This window comes from Pipistrellus kuhlii, unplaced genomic scaffold (assembly GCF_014108245.1).
Source record: "Pipistrellus kuhlii isolate mPipKuh1 unplaced genomic scaffold, mPipKuh1.p scaffold_m20_p_14, whole genome shotgun sequence".
Classification (NCBI taxonomy): domain Eukaryota; kingdom Metazoa; phylum Chordata; class Mammalia; order Chiroptera; family Vespertilionidae; genus Pipistrellus; species Pipistrellus kuhlii.
The window spans coordinates 10,418,237-10,445,878 of record NW_023425449.1 but is presented as its reverse complement, the minus strand read 5'-3'; the positions used below and the strand labels follow the sequence as shown (position 1 = coordinate 10,445,878).

The following is a 27,642-nucleotide window of genomic DNA, read 5'->3' as shown; positions in this document are numbered from 1 at the left end:
CAATGTGCAAGACATCTCAGTCCACATCATAGCTATTTGGTCTGAGAATTTTCAACAGAATAAAGTTGTGGTATCAAATTGTGGTCTTGGTTTTTGCATTTCCTTAGTTAAGCCCCTTTGTATATTGGTCACATACTTGCTCCATGAAATTGACTGTTCAAAATCATTACCTTCTTTATCTCCTTTTCTTGTTATATGTGTTACCTTGTTTCAGTTGCTTATCTTTTCACTTCCAGATACAGTACCTCCTCTCAAACTAAACCTGAGTCATTAAAAGCCTGTTGTAATAGGTAACCTTTAACCTAAGATTTGCTGAGCAGATCCACAAATTTTGTTTTGCAAATTGTAGTTTTAGAAATAGCTTTTGGCTTGAAATAGTCTTGCACACCCGTTTTCCCATGCATTGTATATGCACACTGGTGGTAGCCCTGCAGAATGCAGACACCGAATCATACAGCCCAGGGGAATTCCCAAAAATGCTTATTCCTGGGTTCCAATCTAAGAAATTATAATCCTTGAGACCTGGTGTTGGGTACAGGCATTTAAAACGTTCCCCTCAGATGACCAAAAGCATTAAAATGAACACCACAGTTGTTTAGACAGCAGAACATAACCTATCCTATCCACACCGAGTCCCTCACTTGCACGTTCAGGGAAGTTCTCTCAATGCCTTTGCACATGCTGTGACCATCTGAATCCCATCCATTCGCCAAATCTTGTCTCAACACAAATCTTCTGAGAAAATCTTAAATTTAACAGTGCTGGCCCAAACCAACACCCAATAACAAAAAATGTAAGCATCTAGTGAAAATATTGGTAGGTTCTGAAGTTTGGGAATTGGAAATTGATTTCATATTGACAAGTCTTTAACATTAGACAAGTATAGGCTTTCAGAAATTTTATAGAACTCAAGTAATCAACTGAGTCTCTACCATCACCAAGGGTATTAGCTCTGCCTAAATATATCCTAACTTGGTTTCTGCTCCCAAAGACACACTTGCTTGTCCTACATGATGGCTGAACATTCTCATGAATTGGTTATGGTAGTAGTACAGGGCAGAGGCAGATGTCTTCCAAATAGTTGGCTTATCAAGAATGAGTTTTGCCGTTATAGTAACTTTCAAGTTCTGAAATATGTGGGGATTGACAGTCACGTGTCTTCAAAGGATCCAAGGGAGCAGCATGAGCAGATTTGGATGTACACAAGCAATATTTTAAGGTCAGTTTGTTTTTAGAGAACTGTTGTAAAGTTTCTTTATATACTTATTCCGACCCAGAAATATTTTTGGGTCACTAGTCTTTCAAAAGAGCCAGAGTTAACCAAGATTATGACCGCTATAAGATACACTCAACAAAAGTATTTCACTGATGTAATTCCACATTTAGAAAAGATCCTAATCTAGCCATTTTACAAATCCCCAGGCTCAGCCGCCAACTTTAGATGCTCTTCCACTATAGTAATTTCCTATGTGTTATGACAAAATATAATAAAGCTATGTAAGATGTCACCTTTCCCTTACAGGGGACATGTAAAAGTGAGCATATAGCATCAGTTAGAAAATGTGCAATATTGCAGGCTCTCATGCAGTGACTCTACTGATATATTTGCATCCAAATAAAGTACTATTCTCCCCTCAAGATGATATAAACCATTTAAATGCTACTGCCACTGCTGGAAAGTCTCCCAACTCCTTGTATCTGCATTCAGTCTGTGCAAGTTTTTCAAACATCGAAATCCAGTCATATCTGCATTCAGTCTATCAAAGAGTTTTAAACATCTCACCACTGATCAAATTCCAAGTTATTTAATCAAGGTTACACTCTCTACTTGAGATATGGCTACAAATAATCTAAGATCGCAGGCTCCAAATTGGACTTGACTAATTTTAAAATATGCTTGGGCTGTGGCATTATTTTTCAGGAAAGACCGGAAGGGCAAAAAAATTGAGCTCCTATAATTAAAGCCACTTGACATACATTTCCATGATCCTTGTAGCACAAAGTAACAGCTATTTTAAAAAGCCAGGGCCATGGCCAGAACTGCAGAGAAAGTCCATACTTCCAACAGATCCCACTGCTGCTCTCCTCTCAAAGCACAACTCTAAAGTGAACACACATGTATTCCTCAGCAATCCCAATACCACACACAACATATGCCAGATCCTCCAAGTTCCTGGAACTACATATTGACAAAAACAGACATGAAGCCTGGATTTGGAACAATTAAATAATTACAAAAGTTTTATTTTTCAAATCCAAGGCAAAAAAATTCCAGGTTGGAAAGAATTACCACAATTTACTTCAGAATCAAACTAGCTTAGTAGATGACTGACACATATAAATAGGCAAATGTGACAAGCTTTAGATTTTACTTATACTTCAATGAGATCCATCTTCTCAGTCTAGCTAAATTCTAAGCTATGATTATTTCATGTCCTTGGCCTGGGAAGTCAGGAAAAATTTAAAAAGAGCTGAGTGAAAATGCATTGTTGTTCCAAATTCTTTAAATCTTTTTTCCCTGGAAAGATCCCAAGGGCTCCATTGCACTTTTATTTGAATGTAATATTTGGGACAATTGTCCAAAGGGCTGATAGTTCCCGATTAAACTGAGGTCATAATAAAACAAGCAAAACAACACTATTTGGGATTTCGATTTCTCCCCCTTATCATCAAGACTCACTGCCTCCCATCATCAATATTTATTGAGCATTTACAGTGTACTAGGCACAATAGAACATACAAGAAAACATTGTCCCTGCTCTTGAGGAGCTTACATTCTAAAAGAAAAAATACACCTCTTTTAAAATGGTATTTTTATTTGGTGTTTGCAAGGTACTTAGGAAATAGTCTGTAGGGCAAGCTTTGGGTATAACTTAGCCCCATTATTTAAAGAAGAGAGGAAGATTTGAAAGGCAGCCAATGACAGACCATTCCAGATAGGTAGAGTTTCACAGGGAGATAAAACAAGGAGACATTTGCTGCAGTAAATAGGATGAGGGAAATAGTTTATGGGATGCAAGCAAAGGAAGCAGGGTATCCTTAGACATTAAGTGGAGCCAGAAAGATCATGCGGCCTTTTTTCCAAGTACATGGCCACCAAGTAATAATGGTTGGTGACAGACAGAAGGCTGAAAAAGATAATCCTGTGTGCACCTGACAAATAGAAAGAATAAAGGATCAAAGGTGAAGGCAGGTTGTAAGAGTATCAAGAAATTCTTACAAACAAAAGCAATTTGGAAGCACAAAACTTACAGTTAATGCTACCCAATGTCATGATGGGCCGAGAACATTGTGGCTTCCAAGTTAGAAAATGCCATATACTAAAATTTTAAATGGAACATATTATTTTTTCCAATCAGTCCCCACACCTCTGAAAACAAACCCAACACCTTTTTCTCAGGGAGTTTGGGGAGCGGGAAGGATGGGGAGTATGGGATGTGGTTGGGAACAGTAGTTCTGTTAGTAGTATTTTGTTATGATAAACTTTGTATTTAAACTTGGTAAAAGCCCATTAGCTGCCAAGAGGGAATAAAGAATAAATTTCCAAAAATGTACAATTTCCTTTAGAGAAATTTCAGAACCAAAAGACTAATTTACATGAAAAGCTGTAGAGAAGTAGTTGAAAAGTCCATTCATAAAACTTTTATTCCACTTACATGAACTTAATACACGTGTTCTTAACAATTATGCTTAGATTGTTCATGAAAATTTCATAAGACATTAAACAAAGCTAGCCATCATCTCAAGTTATTTCCCTGTTAACTATTTTTACAGCACATGCATGTTAGGCAAGTATCAAAAAAAAAAAAAAAAAAAAAAAAAAATCACAAAAGCAAAAAAAAAAAAAAAAAAAAAAAAAAAAAAAACCTAAAAAAAGTTAAATACATGGGTTTTTTGTTTTACTGCTATGCTTGATATACATAAAGTAATGGATACCAAGCAATTCATTTTACTGCATCTTTACTTGTACATTTGTTCTTAGGTTGCCTAAAACATTTAAATACAAATAAAATGAGTGTAGCAAAAATAATGAAAGCAAACAGCAGGTAACTTTACAAATAATGGAATGTGAACCGTTTCTGCCCTTATCCAGAGTTAGTTGGGTCACAACTAAAGGAACACTCTGCAGTGTAGTCGAAGGAGTGCGCACTGAGACTGAGTGTTCCACAGATACACACGTGGTTCAACATGGACTACCCATGGATATCCACTTCTAACACACCACTCTAAGTGCTCCAAAACTTACAGTACCCACGACTACTACACCTGTGACCGGAACCAATTATCCCTTTTATTCCCCACCAGGACAAACCAATATGTAGGCAGTTTTCTTTGCTTAGACATGGAAGCAATTTTAACACTGGCCCTGTGAAGCCACAATGTACCAAAAGTACTATACCAAACATTTATAACTCGTATAAAAATTCCACATCCCCATATTGGCCACCTCAAGATGAAAACGTAACTCCCTAAATGTTAACTGGCTCTACTCCCCTAATATTAAACATAAAAACCACATGGGAAATATAGAAATTCAAATAGAAGTAACATAAACCTGTCATAAATCGTAAACAAAAAACTATTTGTGGGACAGCATGGATGACAAATGGTCTACTGTGTAAATTTTAGAATGAGGCAGACAAAAGTTTGAAGGCCGGTTAATTTTCTCCTCCTTCTCCTGCTTCAGCTTCATCTCCTTGGGTATCTGATGTCCACAACTGGTAAAAGAGAGAAAGATTTTTAGCATGTTTCAGTTTGAAAAAAGTATTAACAGATATGTCTTCAAGTAAAGTCAAATGTAAGAAATTCATGGTTATTCATAGAAAGTAAAGAGAAAGTAGAAGAAATCATAGAAACGCTAAGTATCAATAATGATCAGAATATCAGATTGTCCGAATAGCTCCAATGGCAGATGGATGGATACATTTAGTGCAACTAAATCAGAATATCTAATTGGGCTTATGCACAAGGCACTTTCCCCTTTTAAAACTTACACTCCTACTCCGAAAGAATCCCACACCCCATGAAATTCAAGAGCCAGGATACAAAGTAAAAATACAAGTTTAGCTTTTTTAGTATTTTTAATTTATAAAAACATACCTTTATGAATTTGTTTAATTCAAAATAAATAGCTAAACACCAACCAGCATGGTCAGAACCAAATCTTTTAAGAGGAAAAACTGAGTTGTTCCATAGTGGCAAGAATACTGGATTCTATTAATTTTTTCATCAGTGTTAGTTTTTTAGCAGATGAAAAAATTATTTCAGGTGCTTGAAATATTAGTAATTTTTTAAAGTCTTATTACTATGCTATAATTTTAGAAGGGTTATTGACCAAGCTGCCTCCTGCATGCCCTAAACTGGGGATTGAACACGCAACTAGAAATCAAACCCTGGTTCATAGGTTGACACTCAAGCACTGAGCCACACTAGCTGGCCAGCTTAGTTGGTTGGTTGATTGCCCCCCTGCACACACCCCGACTGGGTTCAGGGAATGAACCTGCAACCCAGGTACCCGCCCTAGACTAGGAATTGAATCCACAACCCTTCCGTCTACAGGCTGATGCTTTAACCACTGAGAAACACGGGTGAGGGTGAAACTGAATATTTTTAAGTCTTTGTAACATTTCAGTTTTAACAGTGTTTTTTCCTTCAGCTTTAACAGTGGTTTTCTTCAGTTTTAACAGCAGATAGAACCTTTTCTTTTAATATTAAAAAAGGATAGAAATATCCCTTATCTATAAAACAACAATCTCTTCAAACACATTAACTATTAACTATGTACTTACTGTCAAGTTGTCTCTCAGTAACTGCATTATTAGTGTGCTGTCTTTGTATGACTCTTCACTTAATGTATCAAGTTCAGCAATGGCTTCATCAAAAGCCTATGATTTAAAAAAGTACATTTCAGTGCTCAAATATTAAAGATCACTATATTTCCACATAACAGGTAAAATACATACCGTCTTTGCAAGAGAGCAGGCTTTCTCCGGGGAGTTCAGAATCTCATAATAGAACACAGAGAAGTTAAGGGCCAGACCCAATCTGATAGGATGTGTTGGTTGCATTTCCTTTTTGCTAATTTCAAAAGCTTCTTGATATGCTTGTTGTGACTGGTCCACAATCCCTGGGTAATAAAACACACAGAAATATATTAATAAAACTTGTACTTCATCTTCATCCCTCAATATCCAATGAAATATCAACTTGGAGTAACCTTAACTGAATGAGGTTCTTTAATTTAAAAAATAAGCTGCTCCTGGGATACCACACTATCGATCAATGTCAAGACTCTAATCATCTCAGTATATTTTATTATAGTTTACAATGCTCTATAGTTATGCTGTGATCGCTATTTCTTAAAACCGAGGAAACACTCCTAGGCACAAAATTGGCTTTTCAGCCAGCAGCAATTTCAGAATACCAGTATTAGGCAGTTTATATTCTCAGGACTAAAAAAAAAAAAAAGAAAAGAAAAAAAGAAGAAAAAAATACATTACTGTCCTTCATTTAATGCTCTAAGCTAGTGGTCGGCAAACTGCAGCTCATGAGCCACTTGGGGCTCTTTGGCCCCTTGAGTGTGGCTCTTCCACAAAATACCATGTACAGTGCAACTGAAACTTTGTGGCCCATGTGCAGAAGTCGGTTTTCAGCCTGGGCGAGTCTATTTTGAAGAAGTGGCATTAGACTACTCAAGAGCCAAAGAGCCACATGTGGCTCACAAGCCTCAGTTTGCCAACCACTGCTCTAAGCAATTAAAAAAATAAAAACAGCCCTAGCTGGTTTGGTTCAGTGGATAAAGCATCAGCCTGTGGAATGAAGGGTCCCATGTTTGATTCCGGTCAAGGGCACATGGCTTGATCCCCACTGGGGGGGGGGGGGATGTGCAGGAGACAGCCAATCAATGATTCTCTCTCATCATTGATGTTTCTATCTTTCCCTCTACCTTCCTCTCTGAAATCAATGAAGATATATTTAAAAAACAAAACAAAAACTGCTTGCACTTAGAAAAAGACCACTTCCAGATTTTTTTTTAAAATACAGGTTGAAAAATAAAGCATACCTTTCTTGTCATCCCCAGCAGCAACCTCAGCCAAGTAACGGTAGTAGTCGCCTTTCATTTTCAAATAGAAGACTTTGCTCTCTGCTTGTGAAGCATTGGGGATCAAGAACTTTTCCAAGAGAGACTTGGGGAAGAAAAGAAAGTCATAATAAGAATAAAACATTTACAAAACTGAAGGAACCTCCATTTAAGAGCACACACAGCCTAAGTTATAAAACTTTTATAGTCATCACCAATAATACAATTGTTGAATGCAGTAGGCTCATGAGTTTGTGGCTTTAAAAGCGGAATGCTTTAGAAAGCAACACTTGAAATTTGAAGTTAGTGTACAGTTATTACTTAAGGTTTATACATTTGAATAAACCTTCTACCCTTCCACCTCTCCCACAGTGCTATTTACATGCCAAAAAAGACTGCATGTTTCAATGATAGTCCACATTTCTAACAAGCTGGCAAAATTTCCATTTTCAAGGTGGTCATGATAGAATGGAAAAAAAACCACACACACATGAGATGAATGTTTTAGGACTCTGAAGGAATTATGATTTACGCAGAAACTAATAATGTAATAGAATCTACCAGACTTCATGACAGAGGAAACAGAACAACATTAACTTCATTTATTAAGAATATACTTAAGTAATACTTCACACAACAGGTAAAAATGTTCAAAGTAAAAGTTTTAATTTTCCTAACTAAAGAGAGCAGTAGAATTATAAAAACTACAGTTCCTAAGAGTAAACCTTTGATTTTTAGCTAATAAGATAGATGAAGTGGGTAATGGCCAAGTTGGCAATAAGACTAAACTGCTACTGTATTACAGAAACAGGAATGAAGGTAACCCAAGTCTTCTGCGATTATGCCTCTACCTAGGCATTCCTATTTCACATTTTACATTCACTTCTTCTCCAAATACATTTTAAATGACACTGTGCTAGGCACTGAGAATATAATGGTGAGCAAGTAAGACAGTCTCTAGTTTGTGAGTAAGTGGTCTAGCAGGAAAGACAACTGAAACTAAGAATAACATTGCCTAGTCATGTCCTTCACTTTTCAATTACTTTATCTAACCCACTCGACATATGTAAACAGGCAGGCCACAATCCTGCAGTTAGATAATGGTAAGTCACTTAAGATGGACCAAGTATCAATGGTGGCAAAGTTTCTAGTGAAATGCTGACTACACAAAGTTGAAGGGATTGGCAGGGAGGGGGGGAGGGAGATGGGTGGGTAGGCCAGGGGAAAACAGGACTCCACTTTGTCTGAAACTAATACAAAATAATATTAAGTATAAACTGTAACTGAAAACAAAAATAAAAATAAAAATCAAGAAAGCAAACATCAAATTGCAATATTAAATATGTGCAGTTCTGTCCCAGCCAGTGTTGCTCAGCTGGTTGGGCAACTTCCTGTGCATCAAATGGTTGTGGGTTTCATTCCCAATCAAGGCACATGCCTCAGTTGCAGGCTTGATCCCCCAGTGGGGGGGCATGCAGGAGGCAGCCAACTGATGTTTCACTCTCACATTGCTGTTTCTCACTCTCCCTTTCCCTTCCTCTCTACCTCAAAACCAATTTTAAAAAGTCTTAAAAAAATATATATATGTGCAGTTCTTCATATATCTATGTTATCTCAATAAAGCTGTTAAAAAATAAGCCAAGAGCCGAGACCGGTTTGGCTCAATGGATAGAGCGTCGGCTTGGGGACTGAAAGGTCCCGGGTTCGATTCCGGTCAGGGGCATGTGCTTTGGTTGCGGGCATATCCCCAGTAGGGGGTGTGCAAGAGGCGGCTGATCGATGACTCTCTCTCATCGATGTTTCTAGCTCTCTGTCTCTCTCCCTTCCTCTCTGTACAAAATCAATAAAATATATTAAAAAAAAAAATAAGCTAAGAAAGGATAAATGGCATACTTTTGTCTATCAAATCTTCTGAAAACATAAAGCTAAGAGAACTATTAAGATTTAAAAAACAGTTGAAACTGGTTTGGCTCAGTGGATAGAGCTTCGGCCTGCGGACTGAAGGGCCCCGGGTTCAATTCCGGTCAAGGGCATGTACCCTTGTGGGCACATCTCCGGTAGGGGGTGTGCGGGAGGCGGCTAATCGATGATTCTGTCTCATCGATGTTTCTAACTCTCTATCCCTCTCTCTTCCTCTCTGTGAAAAATCAATAAAATATATTAAAAAAAAGATTTAAAAAATAAAAAGCAAGAAAGACTGGATTAAAGATTAAATTTAAAGGGACTAACACGTTGGTTCAGAAAACTACTAGTTATGAAAGAACAAAACTGTGGTTTACTGTCTCCAAAGATGGCCTCCGCCAACTCCTGTCAACCTGCTCACGTATGCTACTCATTCACCTGTCAAGAGGTAATATTTCTCTCCTTTCCCCAGAGTCTAGGCTTACTTCGTTGACTTGCTCAGACCAACAGAATGTGGTGGAAATGACTGCTGTTCCAGTTCTGGGCCTACCCCTTGAGGACTGACAAATTCCCCTTTGCTCTCTTGGAGCCCTGGGCCAGATGCAAAAAGTACCCTTCTGGAGAGACAGGCCAAGGCAGCTCCAGTCAGGATGTTAAATGAAGCCACTCAGTTATTTCGCCCTGGCTGACTGCAGAGCAATAAGTGACCTCAGCCAATACAATGTAAAGAACTGGCCAAGAGTCCAGGCAAGCCAAAGAATCACAAGAACATATCCTTGTTTTAAGTCACTAAGTTTTGACTGGTTTGTTAATACAGTAAGCAAATGAAGAAAATAATCATATCATTTCAATAATAAACATGACATTTTTGACACCTCAATTAAACATTTTATATGGATTATTTGATCCTTCCATAACCTTACCTCTAAGGTACAAACTGCAATGATCCACATCTTATAAAAGACAATGTAATGTGTTTAAAACCACAGCTAACTTGCGAAGATACAATTCCAACTAGGCAATCTGACCTGTGCTATCATGTTACATTTTCTGTTTCAATAGGGTGATGTGCCTACAAAAAAGGCTAGTGTGACCCCAAGATATTAATAAAATTAGAAAGTTAAGGAAAATGATTAAGTTTCACACTGGGCTAATGAGAACTAATCTAGAGTATATTGTTTTTATAATGTATCAAGACAGGCATTTTCAAACTGAAGAGTTTCTAAGGAAAGCAAGCAAGAATAATGAGGAACTAGAAACTATCATTAAGATTGAAAGACTATTATATGAATGGCTCCAGAAGATAAGACTAGTTAAGTTCAGCAAGAGGCAAGATATCTGCTCAATATTCAAAAAATTGTATGAATGGTCCAAGCTTGGACTAGGCCACCTAGTTGGAAAGGCCAAGGGTTCTCATCTATAAAAGGGAGATTAATAGTCATAGATACAACACATAAAGTGATTGTGAAGACTAAATGAGTAAATATATAAAGCATTTAGAACAGAACAAGAAGTGCTATCAACAGTCCAATCTGAACCAAATTCCTGAACCAACTATTTACTTTCCTGCAAAAAAACTTAGTAACAACAACAAATGCTCCATGTTTATGGTTTAAAAGTTTTTGGTCCTAAGATCACATTATACTCATAAAATTTTTCTAGAAAGCTGACAAGATCAGGTTTTCCAAAATTCGTATTTCTGTTTCAAAGCTTAAATCTTATCATTAATCACAAATACCATTTCTCTTCCTTAAAGTGACATGACAGGATAGCCTGTCTGTGATCCTACTCATGTACATTCTTCAAAGACAGAATGCAAATTTCCAGGATACAAAAAGGCCTGAGAGAGATTACTACCTCTGAGGTGGTGAAATGTCAAGAGGGTTTTAATTTTTTACTTTATATCCTATGTTAGTTTTACTATTCAGATGAAGTATAACTTAAAATAAAATTATGATTTTGCACCTTTAACTTTTCACATACATATGCATTCTTAATTTACTGGTTCCTTAAAGACACATTTTGCACATATTAGGCATTCAAATATTAAGTCCAAGGTTGAATTATAATAGATGTATAATTTGAACTGCTTCATTTAAATGTAACAAAACTTAGAATGATCTTAAGAGAGGATGAAAATCTTAGGTCAGCATGCTCAAGACTATCAAGTGTTCATCATCTTACCAAACTTTGAAATAGTTAAGACAAAACATGATAATGATTACTGAAATTGATACTGTACATTAATGAAAAATACTCAATATCCTGCTTCTCAGAAGACTTAAGAAACTGCTCAAAGTACATATTCAGAAACAGCAGCCAAGGAGCAGGCTAGGTACATCCTAATATTGGATAAGGCTCCAGGTTTCTCTGTAATAACCCTGGAGAAGGAAGCTTAAGGGAGACAAACATCCATCAGAGATATAGGGTGGGAGGGTAGTCTGAGGCAGCAAAACAGAGAAAATTTGCTAGTCAGGAGCTCTGGAATTTGGAACTATATTACCAAGAGGCGTGGTAGGAGCAAAATCACAACCTGCAACCTCATCAATCTTCTTCTCACTATAGCACTAATTTCAAAATCCCCCTTCCAATTTTATTCCAGGAAACCTTCTCTAATACACTCAACATCTGCCAACCCATCACTGAGATTTTTATTTTTAAATTCAAGGTCACACCCTGAAGTGTCATCCCATACACCACAAGGCTGTGGGTTCGATCCAGGTCGGGGCGCATATGGAAGGCAACAGGGGAGTGTGTGTGTGTCCCTAAAAATCAATAAAAATACATATTCCCAGATGAGAATTAAAAAATAAAATTTAAGGTCACTTTTTCTTAATAGGAATCAGAATTTATAGACTAAGAGTCCTTGGATTAAACTCAAAAGAAACTACATATTATGAAGTGTTCATACAGATGCTCCCTAACACAATGGGGTTACATCCTAATAAACCAACACAAGTCGAAAAGATATAGTTAAGTTCAAAATGCACTTAATATATTTAACCTACCGAAAATCAGTTTAGCCTAGCCTATCAGAACGCAATATCCAAAAAATGTTGGCGATAGTACATCCTGTAGAGTACTGGCTGTCACTCTCGTGTTCTTGTGCCTGACTGGGAGCTGTGGCTCGCTGCTGATGCCAGCTTATTACAGAGTACTGCACATCACTAGCCTGGGAAAAGATCAAAATTCAAAATCCGAAGTGTGGTTTCTACTGAATGCATATCACTTTTACACCACCATGAAGTTAAAAAATCATTAACTAGAACCATTGTTAAGTATGGGGACTGTCCATACATTTATTTAAAGAATGGTCACTTCCAGCCATGCACTCAAATAACTGGGTTGTGTGCTGTCATTTGGGCTTGCCAATTAGAATACATAAAAACCAACTAATGAAAAATATATTTCAAAGAAAATGACAAGTTACGGAGTTGGGATACCTAATGTCCTACCTAAATGGTTGAGTAACAAGAAAATATCATGTGTCTCCTAATATGATGCACCAAGGAGGGCCCAATATCATTTCCAGGAATTCTTCCCCACTATGTACCATCTGAATTTAATTATTAAGAATTGCCAGACATACATTTAGGGGCATTCTACAAAATAACTGGCCAGTACCGTTTTAAAAAGTATCAAAATCGTGAATGGCAAAGACTGAAAAACTGACCCAGAATAAGAGAGAGCAAGGAGGGCAATGAAATGCAAAGTGTGATTCTGGATTAAATTCTTAGCCATAATTAAAGTGGCATAATTTGCGAATAAATGCCACAGGTTATATAGCTTATTTTATAAACTAATTAACCTTAATTTTCACAAAGTATACATAAAATGTCATGAGCAATAGTTAATAGCCCTGGAATATCAAAGCAATCAACCACTAATGAGACATTTATGGATGCAATTTAAACTATGGCTGAGGTAAACGGTCTCCTTTAATTTGACCTCACCAAATGTGAGCTGGAAAGGCCAAAGCCTCCATAATCCATTCCTGTCTTAGATTGTACTATCCTGGCCCTCTTCCATGAACACAACAGATGCAGAGTAATTAGTTAAGAAACCGATACTCTTTCATACAAACTATGCATAAAAAATGCTGGTGATTAAAATTTGGCAAGAAACACAAAGGGCCTCAAATGTAAATCTTATTATTTTCATTCAAGAACCCTAAAATATAGTCTGAAACTGTGCCATGCCTTTTAATTAAAGTCCAGTTATTCTGACAGCCCCCAACCCATCACTCCTAAAACCCATACACCATAGCAGAGTATATACTTTGTTTTAATCTATAACCAAGTGAAAACAACCACAGGGACAGAAATTATTAGGCTTACAGCATGACCTAATGGAAATCACTGAAACCTCTGAGCTTCAGTTTCCTGACCTATAAAAATAAAAAAGCTAGGCTGGATGCTCTTTCAAACCTAAAATTCAATGATTCTATAAAGTTCAACCCTCAATTTATTTTATTATCCAAGTAAGAAACTCAAAAACTGTCCCATAGATGGCATTAATAACATCTTAAATAGGAAATTTAATTCCAATTCTATTGCACAATTCCCTTGTGCACAAAGAGAAATTTCCCAGAACTTTCACTTTATTCTGTAAAGCCACGAGGCCTTTTATTTTTCTTAGATTCTTAAAATTCTAAAACAAATGCAAACTAGTATTTTTGTTGCAATAGGGGCCCATCAATTTGGAAATTAGTCTCTTACTCCCCCTTGTGGCTAGAATGGCTTCCTTTCCTTCAACTGTAACCATCCTTCACTTTCAACCAATTAGAAAAATGCTCCATCAAAATTGCTGAAACTCAGGTGGTGTAAAGAACTAATTTAGTGGGTATTAGCAGACATTTTGACTCCAAACTCACCTTCTTGTTCAATGTTTGCATAAGAAAGTATTTAAGTATTCTGTGAGTGATAAGATCATATAGATATGAAGAAACTGTGCTGCTTAACTTCATAGATGAAATCATAAAAGACTGACCAATCACTTAACTACTGCATTTCCCAATAACAGATCTTCATTTAATTTTTTTTAAAAACAAACAAGAAATATGATAAAGTCAAGATATATTATCCCTGGTGTTTAAGGAATTTGTTAAAGCCAGCCTAAAATTTCATTATAATTCTCATTGTTCTTTGGTGTTTGCATTTTTTTTTTGGGGGGGGTGGTTTGTTCAAAACATCATTCTTGATAGGTTTGTAACTTGCACATAGTATATTATGTATAAACTCCCTAATGGGACTAGATTTTTATCAGCCGTTTTTTAAAAAAAGATTGAAGAGCAGCTCATCCATATTCAACCAACATGTAGTAGTACCTTTCCTCTTATTCTATTACTAGAGGCCTAGTGCACGAAAATTTGTGCACTCGGTTGGGGGGAGGCGGTGTCTCCTCAGTCCAGCCTGAGCCCTCTTGCAGTCTTAGACCCCTTGGGAGCCCGATCCCGGGGGTGGGGGAGGATTGGGCCTAAGCTGGCAGTCAGACATCCCTCTGGCAACCCAGGAGCACTTGGGGGATGTCCAACTACGACTTAGGCCCACTCCCCTGCGGAAGGCGTGGTGCCAGGACCAGACCAGCACTACTGTCTCTCCTGCCACCTCTGCAGAAGGGGGGGCGCTGGGAACAACATTGCTGGTTTTATGGCACAGGCTCACTGGCCCTGCCCACTGGTCATTCAGGGAGGTCGTTCCACTATCAGGTCTAATTAGCATACTAGCTCCTTATTATACAGGATATTATTTATGTATATGCCTATTTTCCTCTCTAGGTTGTGAAGATGTTTTTAAAGATTTTTAAAAAATATTTTATTTATTTTTACAGCACAGGACCCATAAAATAGGTGATCAATAAATGTTAAAAGTACAGATTTAAGCAGTTTATTAAAATTCTTAAATATCAAAATTAATAAGTTACACTGAAGTGATATTGCAAAGATATAAAAGGAAAGAATATTTACTACTTAATATCACCAGGAGTGTGTTAACTCAATAATGCTCAAAACATCCTAAACCACTTGCACTGTGAAGTGGAAGATGCAATAACTTGTCCAAAGTCACAAAATGAATTAAAATTTAAAACCCAAAATGTCTCCATAGCCTGTGATAGGTTTTACCACCCTTTAAAGCAGCACTACACACTCTAGTTTTAGTTAGTTGTATTCCTGTGTCACAAGTAACAGTCTGATGATAATCCCCTTTTAATCAGATGAAAACCACCAAAAGTGAAACTGGAGGAAAAGTCACTACTCTTAACAAAAAGCATGATCACTTTGGGATGTTATATTTCCAAACATGGTAGTAAAATATTCAATAATTTACTGAATTGAAAACTTGCCTGTTCTATTACATCCTTCATATATAATACTGTCCTCAACTGTCAACTTTAAAAAGTAATGTGTTTCGGCCCAGCTGGTGTGCTCAGTGGTTAAATGTTGACCCATGAACCAAGAGGTCTTACTGGTTTGATTCCCAGTCAAGGCACATGCCCATGAGGCAGGCTGGATTCCCAGTAGGGGGCATGCAAAAGGCTGCCAAATGATGTTTCTTTCTCATTGATGTTTCCATCTCTCCCCCTTCCTCTCTAAAAAAAAAAAAATCAATAAAACATGTTTTTAAAAAATAATAAACATAATAATGTGTTTTGGATAGGATTTAATCAAGTGTCCCCAGGATGAATGTGTTCCAAGTAGGTCCCTTCTATACCCTTGGCAAAAATTTGAGCTGACAGTTCATAAATCTTGGATCAATGAGAGAAATAGGTCTTTCTCAGAAAAATTTGTAATCGCTGAGATGAGATACATTCAACTCATCACTGGGTTCTCCTTGGTAATATTGCTAATTTAAAAAACTCCTAAATCCCAAAATTTGTTTGCAATATGGAAATTAACCTCAATTATAAAATGTTTCTGACTTTTCTAATGTCCAAGTCAATTAATATTTAAGTAAATAGCAAAAATTGAGCACACTGAGTGAATGTACTTAATTACCTTTCCATCCTACCTATGCTAATGCCACTATTAAATAAGCTTACAACATATTCTGTCAAAGAAACTCACAAATGCTTATATGCGTACTAGTCCAATATAAACAAACATTGCCCATGCCATATAGGATCATATTCTCAGATATGCTTTGCTGCCTCCAAAATCCACACTATAGCAAAAGAACGTCAATAGCAAGAAAATTAGTGGACTCTGCCAAGATATGACTTTCTATAGCATGTTACAACTTACGCACATTAACCCTAACAGAAAAATGAAAGTGCTACTGAACAGCACTTTTCACAAAGGTATCAGCTGTTCATCATTTCAGGGAATTATTCACCAAAGAACAAATGGAAATTGACGGTTGCACAGAAATGTACTAGTACAATGGGAACTATTGAGATATGATGGCTAAACACACTATTTCTCCCAAGCCTAATTCAAATTTGTACTACCTAAAAAATATTAAGCATATCCTATTCCTTCAGTGAACTTTACAAATTCATTATCAACTGTTAATGATCCTGTTTTCAAGGAGAACGAAGGAACGAAACCATCCTCTACAGTTGAAAACTTAAGACATCAAGATTCAAGTTCTAAGAGTAAAAAAGCAGGAACCCCCATGCCATAAAGATGGGAATTAGCAATGGCTTGTGTGGACAGTGAGAACACCAAACTAGAGCCAAAGGCTTTGTCTGTAGGGAATTTGGGAGAAGACTGAGCAGACGGGGAAGCAGTTATTTAGTGAAAGATAAGAATTAAGAGCTGAATGCAGCATAGAGCATATCAAGTCTGAGTGAATAAGCAACCAGAAGCAGTAAAAGATTTACAATGTAGCTTTTGTCCAATAAATTTGATTATATTTATTCTGACAATATTACTTTCTTGCCAATATGCTTTTGAGTGGGAAAGTAAGGGTTGTAAAACGACTACTACTACAATGGGAATGACAAATAATCCTGGTGCTGCCCATGGTAGTCTATCATACATGAGTTATCAACATGAATGTAAAAAGTTGAGGACCAATGATATAATCAACACAGCAATAACTTGTAATAAAAAAATGAAGTCCAAGTTGAGTCCAAGATGTCATTTTAATTAAGTCTAGAAAATGTGCTAAAATTAGGTAGTTAGAAAGGACAGGTATTTTCAAACGATGAACCCAGGTTTTCAGCATACTGAAATTGACAGCAATTCTAAATCCTCTAAAGAGCAGTGTTTATTCGCAATGGAAAACCAGTATAATGGGAACCAATATGAAACCACAATAAGGATCTCAGGAATTCTAGAAAAACAAAGCAAAGCAAAGAACAGAAAACAACATTCTAAGACATTAGAATTTTAATGGACAAGTTTCTTAACGTACTGATCAGAAAACACTTATTTCTCACACACACACATAACTTCAATATTAAATGTGCTAAAGAACAATTATTTTGAAATAAAAAACATGTGATCAAGTGTATGTCAGTGCCCCAATATTTAGTTCCATATTATAAATGCAGAACTACCTCCTACACTGGGCTCCCGCCCACTTTATGTGCTAGGACCACTTACCAGATTTGAATATCGGTATTATATTCATGGGTTAAAACAACAACAACAACAAAAAACCCTTAAGTCTCTCATAGGTTAAAATCCAAATTCCAAGTAACAACAAAATGCAGTAAGTCTTTTATAAAACCTTCACTTAATTTGTTGAAATAACAAAATTTCATGTGAGAGCCTGGCTTATACTAGTTTCTTCATTCCTAGGTAAACACTGATGACCATTACTTGGGCTAAGGGCTTGAGGATAGATTTTCCAGCTACTCTCTATAACCCCTCCAGCTTCTATTAACGGTAACATCCTCATTTAAGAGTCTGATGATTTGTTTCCAAAACTATGCCATTATACAGGCTATAACAACATAAAATGCTGTTACTTAAATGCGGTATGTTGAATGTTTTACAAAGGATACATTTTTAAAAAGGAGAATCACACACAAATCACTTGGGTTGGACAAACAACTAAAGGATTAGAATAAACTACACATTTCTAGGATTCTGAACTACTTATTAAGTATACAAGTTCTCACTCCACTATGCAAACTCAAATGGCTTTTTAGAAAATTTTACCAAAGACATACTCAAGGGGTGGCTTAGCAAAGTTATTTCCAAACTTTGAATCTATACATATTCAAAGAACAGGTCTTTAAAAATGAGCTTACAATGTCTTTCTCTTTTTTTGGGTAGATTGAAAGTTGAATCATTATTTCAAAAGTGTCCTTGTTCTTTATATACTTGAGTCATTAGTCAAGTCAAGTTTTTCACTCTAATTCCAATTTCTAATCCTTAAACTCTTCCTCCTAGTTCACTTTTAATTATCTTCATAGCTCATCTAATAATCACCAAACATCTCCAGGTTATCTGCACCTCTTACTAGAACTGACACCTGGGACCTAGGCTTCCCTGGCAGCTGGAAGGTTGTCTGGTCTAATTAGCATATTATGCTTTTATTATTATAAATTGTTATACCAACTTGGTTCTTTCCCCCCTTCCCACCAATAGCAAACATCTACTTTTTCATTCTCATTCCTTCATTTCCACTTCCTATACCCCAGACTTCTCAACTGTACAAAATACACCAGTGGAATATTTAGTAATTACTGTGAAAATGCTTTAGTCATAAAGATAAGTCTAACACTATAGCATTCTTTTGAGAAGCCCTTAATCTAACAAATGAGCTGCCTAATGATTTTTGGTTTACAACTCCATACAGTAGTTTTTAAAGTTCAAGATACATTTTAATATACACAGACTAGGAAGGACTCAAAAGGTGCCTGGTTCCCTAGCATGCTCCTGCTTAATGGTAGTTCTGTGGGCGGGAGGTAAAAACAAGTGTCCAGGATCATCTTAAAATGGCCCTGGGCAAATAAAAACGCAGAGAAGCAAGATAAAATGGGAATCACCATTACTATTACTCAACTATTGTTGCTAAATATTAAAATATTAGACTATTTTACTGCTTCACCTCCTAGAAAGGAGATTTCCGGAAACCATTCTTTGCCTTATATTGGTTTTAATTTTTAAATGAAATTTTGAAAACTTGTTGGCCAGTAATGAACCCTCTGCCCCAGAAAGTTTTTAAGGCTTCTTCGATTTTTTATATCGCATGCTTGGATTTGAGTTAAGAGACCCCTATATTATTACAGGCAGGTTCATATTGCTGTCACTACTTTTAAACAAAATCCCCAACCTAAGATAAACAGGGCCAAGAAGGTAGTCAAGGGCTTTCTTTACCTGATTATTACTCTCCACAACAATCCTTTTGGGGTTGGGGATGGATATTAGTTGCATTTAATTGAGTTCAGTTTTCTCAGAGGACTGAGGGATTTACTTAGGCCAATAAGCTATTACATGGTAAAAAGTTGGTCTGACTCAAAATATGGAACTCTTTTTACACCACTAACCTCTTCTTGGTGAATCAGGTTTCCTAATATGTCTTTTGTAATTTTGTTTTTCATCTCATCGGTCAAGACAAAACTACCTAAACTTTGGCTTCTTTTTGTGGATTTATGCAGAAAAGCTATTAGGGACTAGAGTTAAATTCCTCCCCTACTACCAAGACCTCCCCTAATTGGTCTATGATCTGGCAGGAAAGGCAGATTGCTTTAGTTCACATAATGCAACTTCAAATTAACAATGCAAGAGAAGAGCCCCAAGTTCTTTTACATAAAGAGAAGTCCATGTTGGAAGAATATGCCAGTGACCATTTCTCCCAGTAATGTTCTTCAACTCTTGTACAAAGTAACATAGTTCCTACTTTGTCTGCTTAGTATATTAAACACTTGATAAATGCACATGAACAGAATGGTAGTAACCATTAATAACAGACTAAAGAGCTTTTCATTTCAGAAAAACTTTTTTATGGGAAGATTTTTATGGGAAGAAAGAGGGTATTTTCTTAGCTAGGTGCTCAACAGTACAATGAACTGGTTCATCACTGACACCATCAGCCAATAACATTAATTCTGAAAGAGGATTTACCTGCTTATTTTTCTCATATATAAATAAGTTCAGAAAACTTAATACAATAATAATTGATTATATTTAAGATTTTAAAATACAATTAAAGCAGCCCTGGCTGGTGTGGCTCAGTTGGTTGAGCACTGTTCTGTGCACCAAAAGGTTGCCAACTACATTCCTGGTTAGGGCACATGCTGGGTTTTGGGCTCCATCCCCAGGAAGGGGGCATGCAGTGTATAATTAAAGCACATTTTTACCAAACATCAAGTTCATCAGCTCAAAGATGGTTTTTTTTTTCTGGGAGAAATATCGGTTCTGCTATATTTTATTATTCTATTTTACTAGAAAGGGGCAAGAATTTTATGTAAGATGTTTCCAGAGTCAACATTACCTGCTAAGAAATCTGCTTGTAAAAACCCACATTATCTGTAAATATAAAATTTCCCCAAGTTGAAAATATTAGCTCTTTTCCAAAAGAAACCCTTTTGCTCATTTACTTAAAAGTTTGAGTGTCTCTACTATAGGTGAGGAGGCATGAGCAAAGATCTCTTAAAGAGTTTTTCTCATGAAAAGACCAGGGCTGGAAGCAAAAGCTTGTTTATCATTTTCAGAGCCTTTTGTATGGTAAAGGCATTAAACTTTCCTTTATCTAAACTTTCAAAGCGCAAATTTCAGTTAAACTTGGGGAGAAGTCTGTGCTATTCTGAAGAATAAGGGTAGTGACCAGTACCAAACCCTCTTAATAATCTTATCAACAAAGAGCTATTTAGAAATTGTCTTATTCTCACCCACTGATCCTATGCAATACTTTTCTTGATAAGGAAACTAAAGGAAAACATAATTAAAACTGCTACAGGCGCCAAAACCAGTTTGGCTCAATGGATAGAGCGTTGGCTTGGGGACTGAAGGGACCCGGGTTCGATTCCTGTCAAGGGCATGTTCCTTGGTTGCGGGCATATCCCCAGTAAGGGGTGTGCAGGAGGCAGCTGATTGATGACTTTCTCTCATCGATGTTTCTAACTCTCTAGCTCTTTCCCTTTCTCTCTGTACAAAATCAATAAAATATATTAAAACTGCTACAGGCTTTTCCTAGGAAAATCTTCACCTCGACAAGAGCTATTATACTTTCAGTGTGGAAAATATGCAAATGCCTATGTACCTGGAATAGCAATAAGCTTGTTAGAAGGTAAATGTTACATCCCCCTTTAATCCTACTTGTAACAAACCCTTTGAAACCAAAATAAAAATGACTTGATCTAGCAGATGTAATAATTGGAGGAAAACCACCAGAATAAATAAAATTCAGTAACATGTACACAGAAACTAACTAGTTAATAGTAAAGAGAGCAAGGGAGAGAATGCCCAACACATTTTTTATTGTAGAAAACCACGATTATTATTAAATTTTAAACATTACCTTTGCAATAAGATAAATCAATCATAAGAAAGGCACTGTGATTTAGCCTTGGTAAGTCATGGAATTTTCTCATCTCAGAAATGATAGCTATCAATGTAAAGATTTCAAATAAAAGCATAAAAAAATGTACCCAAGGGAGATACATGAGCCCACGTTAATTAAGATAAAAAATATTGTTCTTTAAAAAGACCATTTGAGAAAAGTACCCATAATTTAGGAAGTGAAACTATTCCACTAGCAACTAAAGACTAGTGTAAAATCATATCATCATCACAACCTTAGCAAAAGCCTACAGTGTTCATTATAGTAGTTCTCCCATGAATAAGATACAAATAGTAAGTACTGCATCTGATTTCCATACTGAGCCCGATTCAGTAGCCTGTCCCGAGAAACACATACCATACTGAGACCCAATGTGTAACCTCAAGTCCTACTATATAAGAGTAATCATTTAGCAAAACCACTTTAACCTTTTATTGTGGTTGTCAGTGTTCAAAGTTGAATTCCAACATAAATTCAGCAAGAGGCAAAAGCAACTGAAGCTAGTGCTTTCTGCATGGCTGACTCATATTAACATTATGGTGGCCAACCCAGGGAAGGTAGGTAATATATCTACACTGAGTCTATTATTACTTACATAAAAGCAAGATATGTAGCCCTGGCCAAGTGGCTCTGTTGGTTAGAGCCTTGTCCCCAGTACAGCCAAAGGTTGTGGGTTCAGTTTCTGGTCAGGGCACAGACCTGGTTTGGAGTTCAATCCCCAGTCGGGGCATGTATAGGAGGCAACCAAGTCATGTTTCTCTATCACATACATGTTCCCCTCTCTCTAAAATAAAAAAAATATATATATCCTCTGGTGAGAATTAAAAAAACACCAACATATGTAAAGCTTTTATAGCCACATGTACGTTTTTTTAAAAATCAGCTCTAGAACTACAATATTCCAACCATAACTGAAATGGTAATAGTAGTAAACTTTTCAATTAGTGAAAAAAAAAAAAAACTACCACAGTCTATTTTATAGTCTCTTTGGAGTAACTGAAATTATTGCATTTATTTCATGCAAACTTAACTACACTTGTTTTTTTTAACATCTCTTAGTGTGTCACTATGAAGACTTCAAATTTAGAACACTCAATTTTTAAAAGAGAAAAAAAAATTAACAGTATCATAATTAATAGGAACCCTATAGTATAGTGAGGCTAGAGTGAATGTTTGATTCTCACCAGGACATCATTGCAGATATCTCTTAGCTCGGTCTCAATTTTTTCTCTGTATTCTCGAGCCATCTGCTGTTTTTTCTCAGCACCTTCTGTCTTTTGCTCAATACTTGAGACGACCCTCCAAGATGACCTACGGGCTCCTACAACATTTTTATAAGCAACTGAGAGAAGATTCCTCTCCTCATTGGATAATTCAGCTCCTTGCTCAGTTACAGATTTCATGCAGGCTGCCATGTCATCATATCGCTCAGCCTGCTCGGCCAGTTTGGCCTTCTGCACCAGCTCATTTTTATCCATGACTGGATGTTCTGCAGAAAAAAGAAGAAAAAAAAAGAGAGAGAGAGAAGCATTTAAGATATTTTTTTCCATCAAAATTAACAGACTCAAAATTAAACCTTTTGTTTTTAAAAAGTAATCTGTACTTAACAACTCAAATTTAACTGACTATGGAAGATTTTTCACTGGAGGAATTTAATGCAGACACCCACATCACACATACTGATCAGAATAGAAAAACAAAAAATGGCACACAGAGGGAAATTTAAAGCCATTAACATCAGTTCAGAAAAATTAAAATTACTGTATTTTCGTTCAGATCCTAATTTCACATAAGGTCAAAGCACAGAGGCCTTAAAAATCAACTCTTATCTTGGCCAAAATTTCAACTCCAGTCTCCAGTATCACTAAGTAATCAAAAATTAAGCAGCTTTTCTTTAGTGAAAACACTGCCCATGAAGAACAATACTTTTCTCCTACTTATCAGTTTAATGTGTAATTCATGTTTTTTTACTTTCATGATACTAATTTCTTTTAGGATGTTTTAAGTTTAAATTTTAGTTGGTATTACTCCTACCCCAGAATAGCTAATCTCAGAATGACAATTTTCTGGAAGAAATGACCAAGTTGCCTTTTAAAATATATTTTAAATACAAAACAATCAATAACTGATCCTAAAGTCTCATTTAGCTGTACCTGTTACATATGCTTAGAAAAAATATATATATACCCGAATCTCAAAATTCCACTCTTACTGTGAACACTAAAATTTACATATTAAGTGCTTCCAGGGTGACCAGGGTTCTGATGTTATTGTTCCAGTTTAAATATAGAATTACTTCATTCTGTTTTTAGTAGTTAAAATTATCACTTTAGCTGCCCTTACCATGACTTCCCATCTAATTCTTTCTCATCTTAAAGCTCCCTATACTTTTCAATTTACCCTTGTTATACTTTTCCTTAAAGAAGTCCTTTTGAAAAGTGCCAAAACAACACAAAAAGATAATAAAAACATAGTGATCCCATAGAAGAAACGATTTTATCACTCACTATGGGAACTGACTCCCCAACCCCGTATTTTCACCTTCCCGGGAAAATACTTAAAGACTAAATAAAATCGGGAACAGGTCCCCAGTATTCATACAAGCAATCAGCTTGGATGCAAGGTATAGTGGTTCCGTTTGAAAAACTATTTAAAATCTGTGATCGCACAACCTCCTTCAAACCCCTACCCACGTTTCTCAAAACCACCCATTTTCCCCTTAGGAGCTCAGAAAGGCTCCCCGATGAATGCTGCTTCTAACGAAATTGTACCCCAAACCCGCCTAAAGGTGCCTCTCCGCCGCCGCCCGGGCCCAAGGGGAAGTGGCCGGGCTCCTCCCAGAGCCGCCAGGCCCGCCCCGCCGCACCCATTTAACCCTTAACCGCCGCGGCGCGTCCGGCCGGGCGAACGGAAAACCGGCGGCCGCCGCGGCTCCCGGCGCAGCCGCCCCTCCTGGCTCCGCCCAAGCCGGTGCCTCCGCACGCGTCCCCCGCTCTCCCTTTGTCATGGCGGATCCGTGTCAGGGCGCCCAGCCTCCCCCCGGAGCCGGAGGGAGGAGCGGCGCCCGCGCCCTGGCACCCGGGAGCCGCCGCCCACCCGGGGCAGAGGCCGCCCGCAGCCGCCGGCCCCCGGCCCCCGGCCCCCGGCCCCGGACACACCCCGCTCTCCCGCCGGCGTCGCCCGCGCCACCCGACACCGCGGGGCTCCGGGCGGCGGGGCCGACAGCTGCGGCCGGTGGGGGAGGGGGCGGCGCCACACCCAGGCCGCCGGCCGCCCCGGCTGTTACGCTCCGCTTCCCCGCCCCGCGGCGCCCGGACCCTCCGGCTCTGGCCCCGGCCCGAGGCCCCGCGGGCGAGCGAGGGGGCCGCCCGCCGTCCAGCCCATCCTCTGCCCCCTACCTGGCTCCGAGCCCCCATCCGCCCGAAGAAAGGGCCGCTCCCATCCCCCACCCCGAATATTCGAGGGGGCCCCCGCCCCCAATCGGAACCCAGGAAATTCGGCTCTGGGTGCCGGGCGAGCCCCAGCCCGAGCGCGGCCTCACCGTCTACCTGGCGGGCGCCCCCCGCGGCCTCGGCTCGGGACCAGGTCCCCAGGCCCGGCCCGGCCCGGCCGCCGCCCGGATGGATGGGGGAGGGCGGGGCGCCGAGGCTGCGCCGAGGAGCGGGCGGGCGGGGGGCCGGGGAGGGGGCGGCCTCACCTGCGCCACGGCCCCGCGCCGCGCCTCCGGGCCGCAGGGGGAGCGGGCGCGAGGGGGAAGGGGCTCCGGGGGCCCCGGGCGGCGGGGGGAACGGATCGCGGCCGCGGTGGTGCGTCCGGGCAGGTCCCCGGGGACCTCGCGTGTAGGCGCCTATCCTTCCCCCGTCCCCCCGGAAGGGACCCAGGAACGGGCCGCCGATCGGCGATCCGGAAGCGGGTAGCCCGAGGCCGCCGCTAGCCGCCCGCCCGCCCGCCCGGGTCCAGCGGAAGGAAAGCCGCCGCCCGTCTCCGCCTGGAGACTCCGCCTCAGCCCGGCGCCTCCCGCTGCCTCCGGGCGGGCGGGCGAGCGGGGCCGAGGGGATGGGGAGCGGGGCGGCCCCGCGCTCTCGGGAGCGGGTCCGGGACACGAGGAGTGGGGGCGAGGGCGCGGCGGCCGGCGCCTTACCTGCGGCCGGAGTGGGTGGCGGCGGCGGCGGCGGGCGGGCGGGCGGGCGGACGGGGACTCAGCAGTCTCTGGCGGCAGCGCGGCGAGGCTGAGACTCTGTCCCCAGATCTCGCTGCTCACAGGCTACAGCCGCTCCGCAGACACGGGGTTTCCTCCAATCACCAGCCCCGGCAGCAGGGGCACCACACGCACGATGACGTCAAACGCTGCTATGGCAACCGTTGATTGGTGCCCACAGGCCTGGGGGCCCAGCGCAACCGCCGCTCCCCGCGCTAGAGGGCGAGCACGGAGGAGCGCGGGTCCTCCCTCGCCCGCTCCCGGCCCTCCTGCCGCCCCGCTCAGCCTCCGACCTCTCCGGCCGCACAAGGGCGCCGGGGCAGGAGACGCCTTCTCCCCTAGCCCCACCACGTCCCCCCGAATTCGTCTTCCCCCTCGAGCCCCGGCAGCCTCCGCCGGCCTCACTTAGTCTCGACCTGCGAGAGAGGAAACGTCTCCCCGCCCCCACCCCAGCTTCCCGGGCCGGCCTGCGCCCGCGCCTGCGCCAGGCAGTCACTCCCTCTGGTAGGGGCTCTGGTTCGGCAACATCCGGGACCTTTCACAGCCCCCACCCTTCCCCCCTCCCCGCCCCGCCCAGCCCTCGGTGCTTCGCGGCGGTAACTGACCCCCCAGGACGCCCGCAGCTGGACATTATGATCGGGACTTGGGGACGGGGGTGGGGGTGGGGGGGCGCCAGGGTGCGGTCCTGTCCAGGGAGGGAGGGAGGGGCCATGTGGCAAGCTCCCCACCCCCCACCCCCCCATCCCTGCCCGCGCCCCTCCCCGCGCCGGGAGGACAGATCTGGGCGCGCGGCCCCGCCCTTCCTCCCTCCCTCCCGCCGCGCGGCCCTACCTGCGGCTCCCGGAACCGGCCTTAGACCATTTAAGGCTGGGAGTGGGGAGTGGGGCGTCCGGCCCGGCGGCGTGTGGGCTGAGTGACGGGAGGGTTTTCCAATCGGGGAGCTCGGGATCTGCGCGCAGTGACAGCTGCGAGGGGACAATGGGTGGGCGCGCAGTGGGGGTGAGACTGAGGGATCCGGGGAGCGGAGGGGGCGGGGGTGCGCCGGGGAGGAGGAGACACCGCCCCTTTCCGAAAGCCTTCTCCTGGCGAGCGGAAAGGTCCGCTTTCTTTCTTTCTTGTTTTAAAAAATACATTTATTGATTTCCCACAGAGAGGAAGGGAGAGGGAGAGTTAGAAACATCGATGAGAAAGAATCATCGATCAGCTGCCTCCTGCACCCCCCCCCCCCCCCCACTGGGGATGTGCCCGAAACCAAGGCACATGCCCCTCACCGGAATCGAACCTGGGACCCTTCAGTCCACAGGCCGAGGCTCTATCCACTGAGTCAAACCGGTTTTGGCAGGACCGCTTTCTTGATGGAGGGCTTGGGGTGATGATCATCGGGGACTGACTCATTTCTCGCCGGTTAGGTTTGAATACCCAAATAGAACTTTCACTTGAAGACCTCATGCCCAGGGATTTAAAACACACAGATCATCACCTATTTCCCGCCCTGGGTGCAAGGTTGGGGGCACGTGTCGTCCGCAGGGCCCCGGCCTATCCAGCCGTCGGGGAGGGGTGGGGTGGGTGGCCTCTGGCCGGGCTAGGACCGGACCCAGAACCAGGAAGGAGGGGAAAGAGAAGGGCGGAAATTGCAGGTGCAAACCTGCCAACCTAACCGGTAGTGCCTCCACCCAGGCTGCTTGGGGAAGTCCAGAGCGCTGCATTCACAGGGTGACAAGGCTCTGCCCCTTCTCCCGCGGACGGTGCTAGAGCTCAGAGAAGAGGAGCGCTTGGATGGCCTGCGAAACCAGTCGCAGGAGCCATTAAGAGTTTGTAGTTGGAAGTGGGAGAACCCAAAACTCTCCTCCCACCCTGAGTGCATCCTGTCTGGGCCCGATGGTCTTCTTAATGCATCTTTACTGAACACCTATGAGGGATCCGCTTCAGGCGAATTAGACGAAGGAGCCTCAAAAGATGCATCCTCACGCATTGCAGATGATTGCATCTGTCAGGGGCAGACG

At 40.8% G+C, this 27,642-nt stretch overlaps 1 protein-coding gene across 3 annotated transcripts; it reads right to left on the bottom strand.

Moving 5' to 3' along the window:
* Positions 1-2,536: 2,536 nt before the first annotated feature.
* On the bottom strand, positions 2,537-25,938 carry YWHAZ (tyrosine 3-monooxygenase/tryptophan 5-monooxygenase activation protein zeta). 3 transcript variants are annotated; one of them, XM_045581349.1, is made up of 6 exons: positions 25,583-25,938; positions 22,626-22,930; positions 7,064-7,211; positions 5,964-6,127; positions 5,790-5,885; positions 2,537-4,718 (listed from the first exon to the last, which is right to left on the bottom strand). In XM_045581349.1, the coding sequence occupies exons 2-6, from the start codon at positions 22,917-22,919 to the stop codon at positions 4,659-4,661; spliced, it is 762 nt and encodes a 253-aa protein (XP_045437305.1). In that variant the 5' UTR covers positions 22,920-22,930; positions 25,583-25,938; the 3' UTR covers positions 2,537-4,658. The 3 variants fall into 3 exon arrangements, with proteins under 3 accessions (XP_045437305.1, XP_045437307.1, XP_036292598.2); XM_045581351.1 differs by lacking the exons at positions 5,790-5,885; positions 25,583-25,938; XM_036436705.2 differs by lacking the exons at positions 2,537-4,718; positions 25,583-25,938 and having other exon boundaries at positions 5,778-5,885; positions 7,064-7,187.
* Between the last annotated feature and the right edge of the window lie 1,704 nt (positions 25,939-27,642).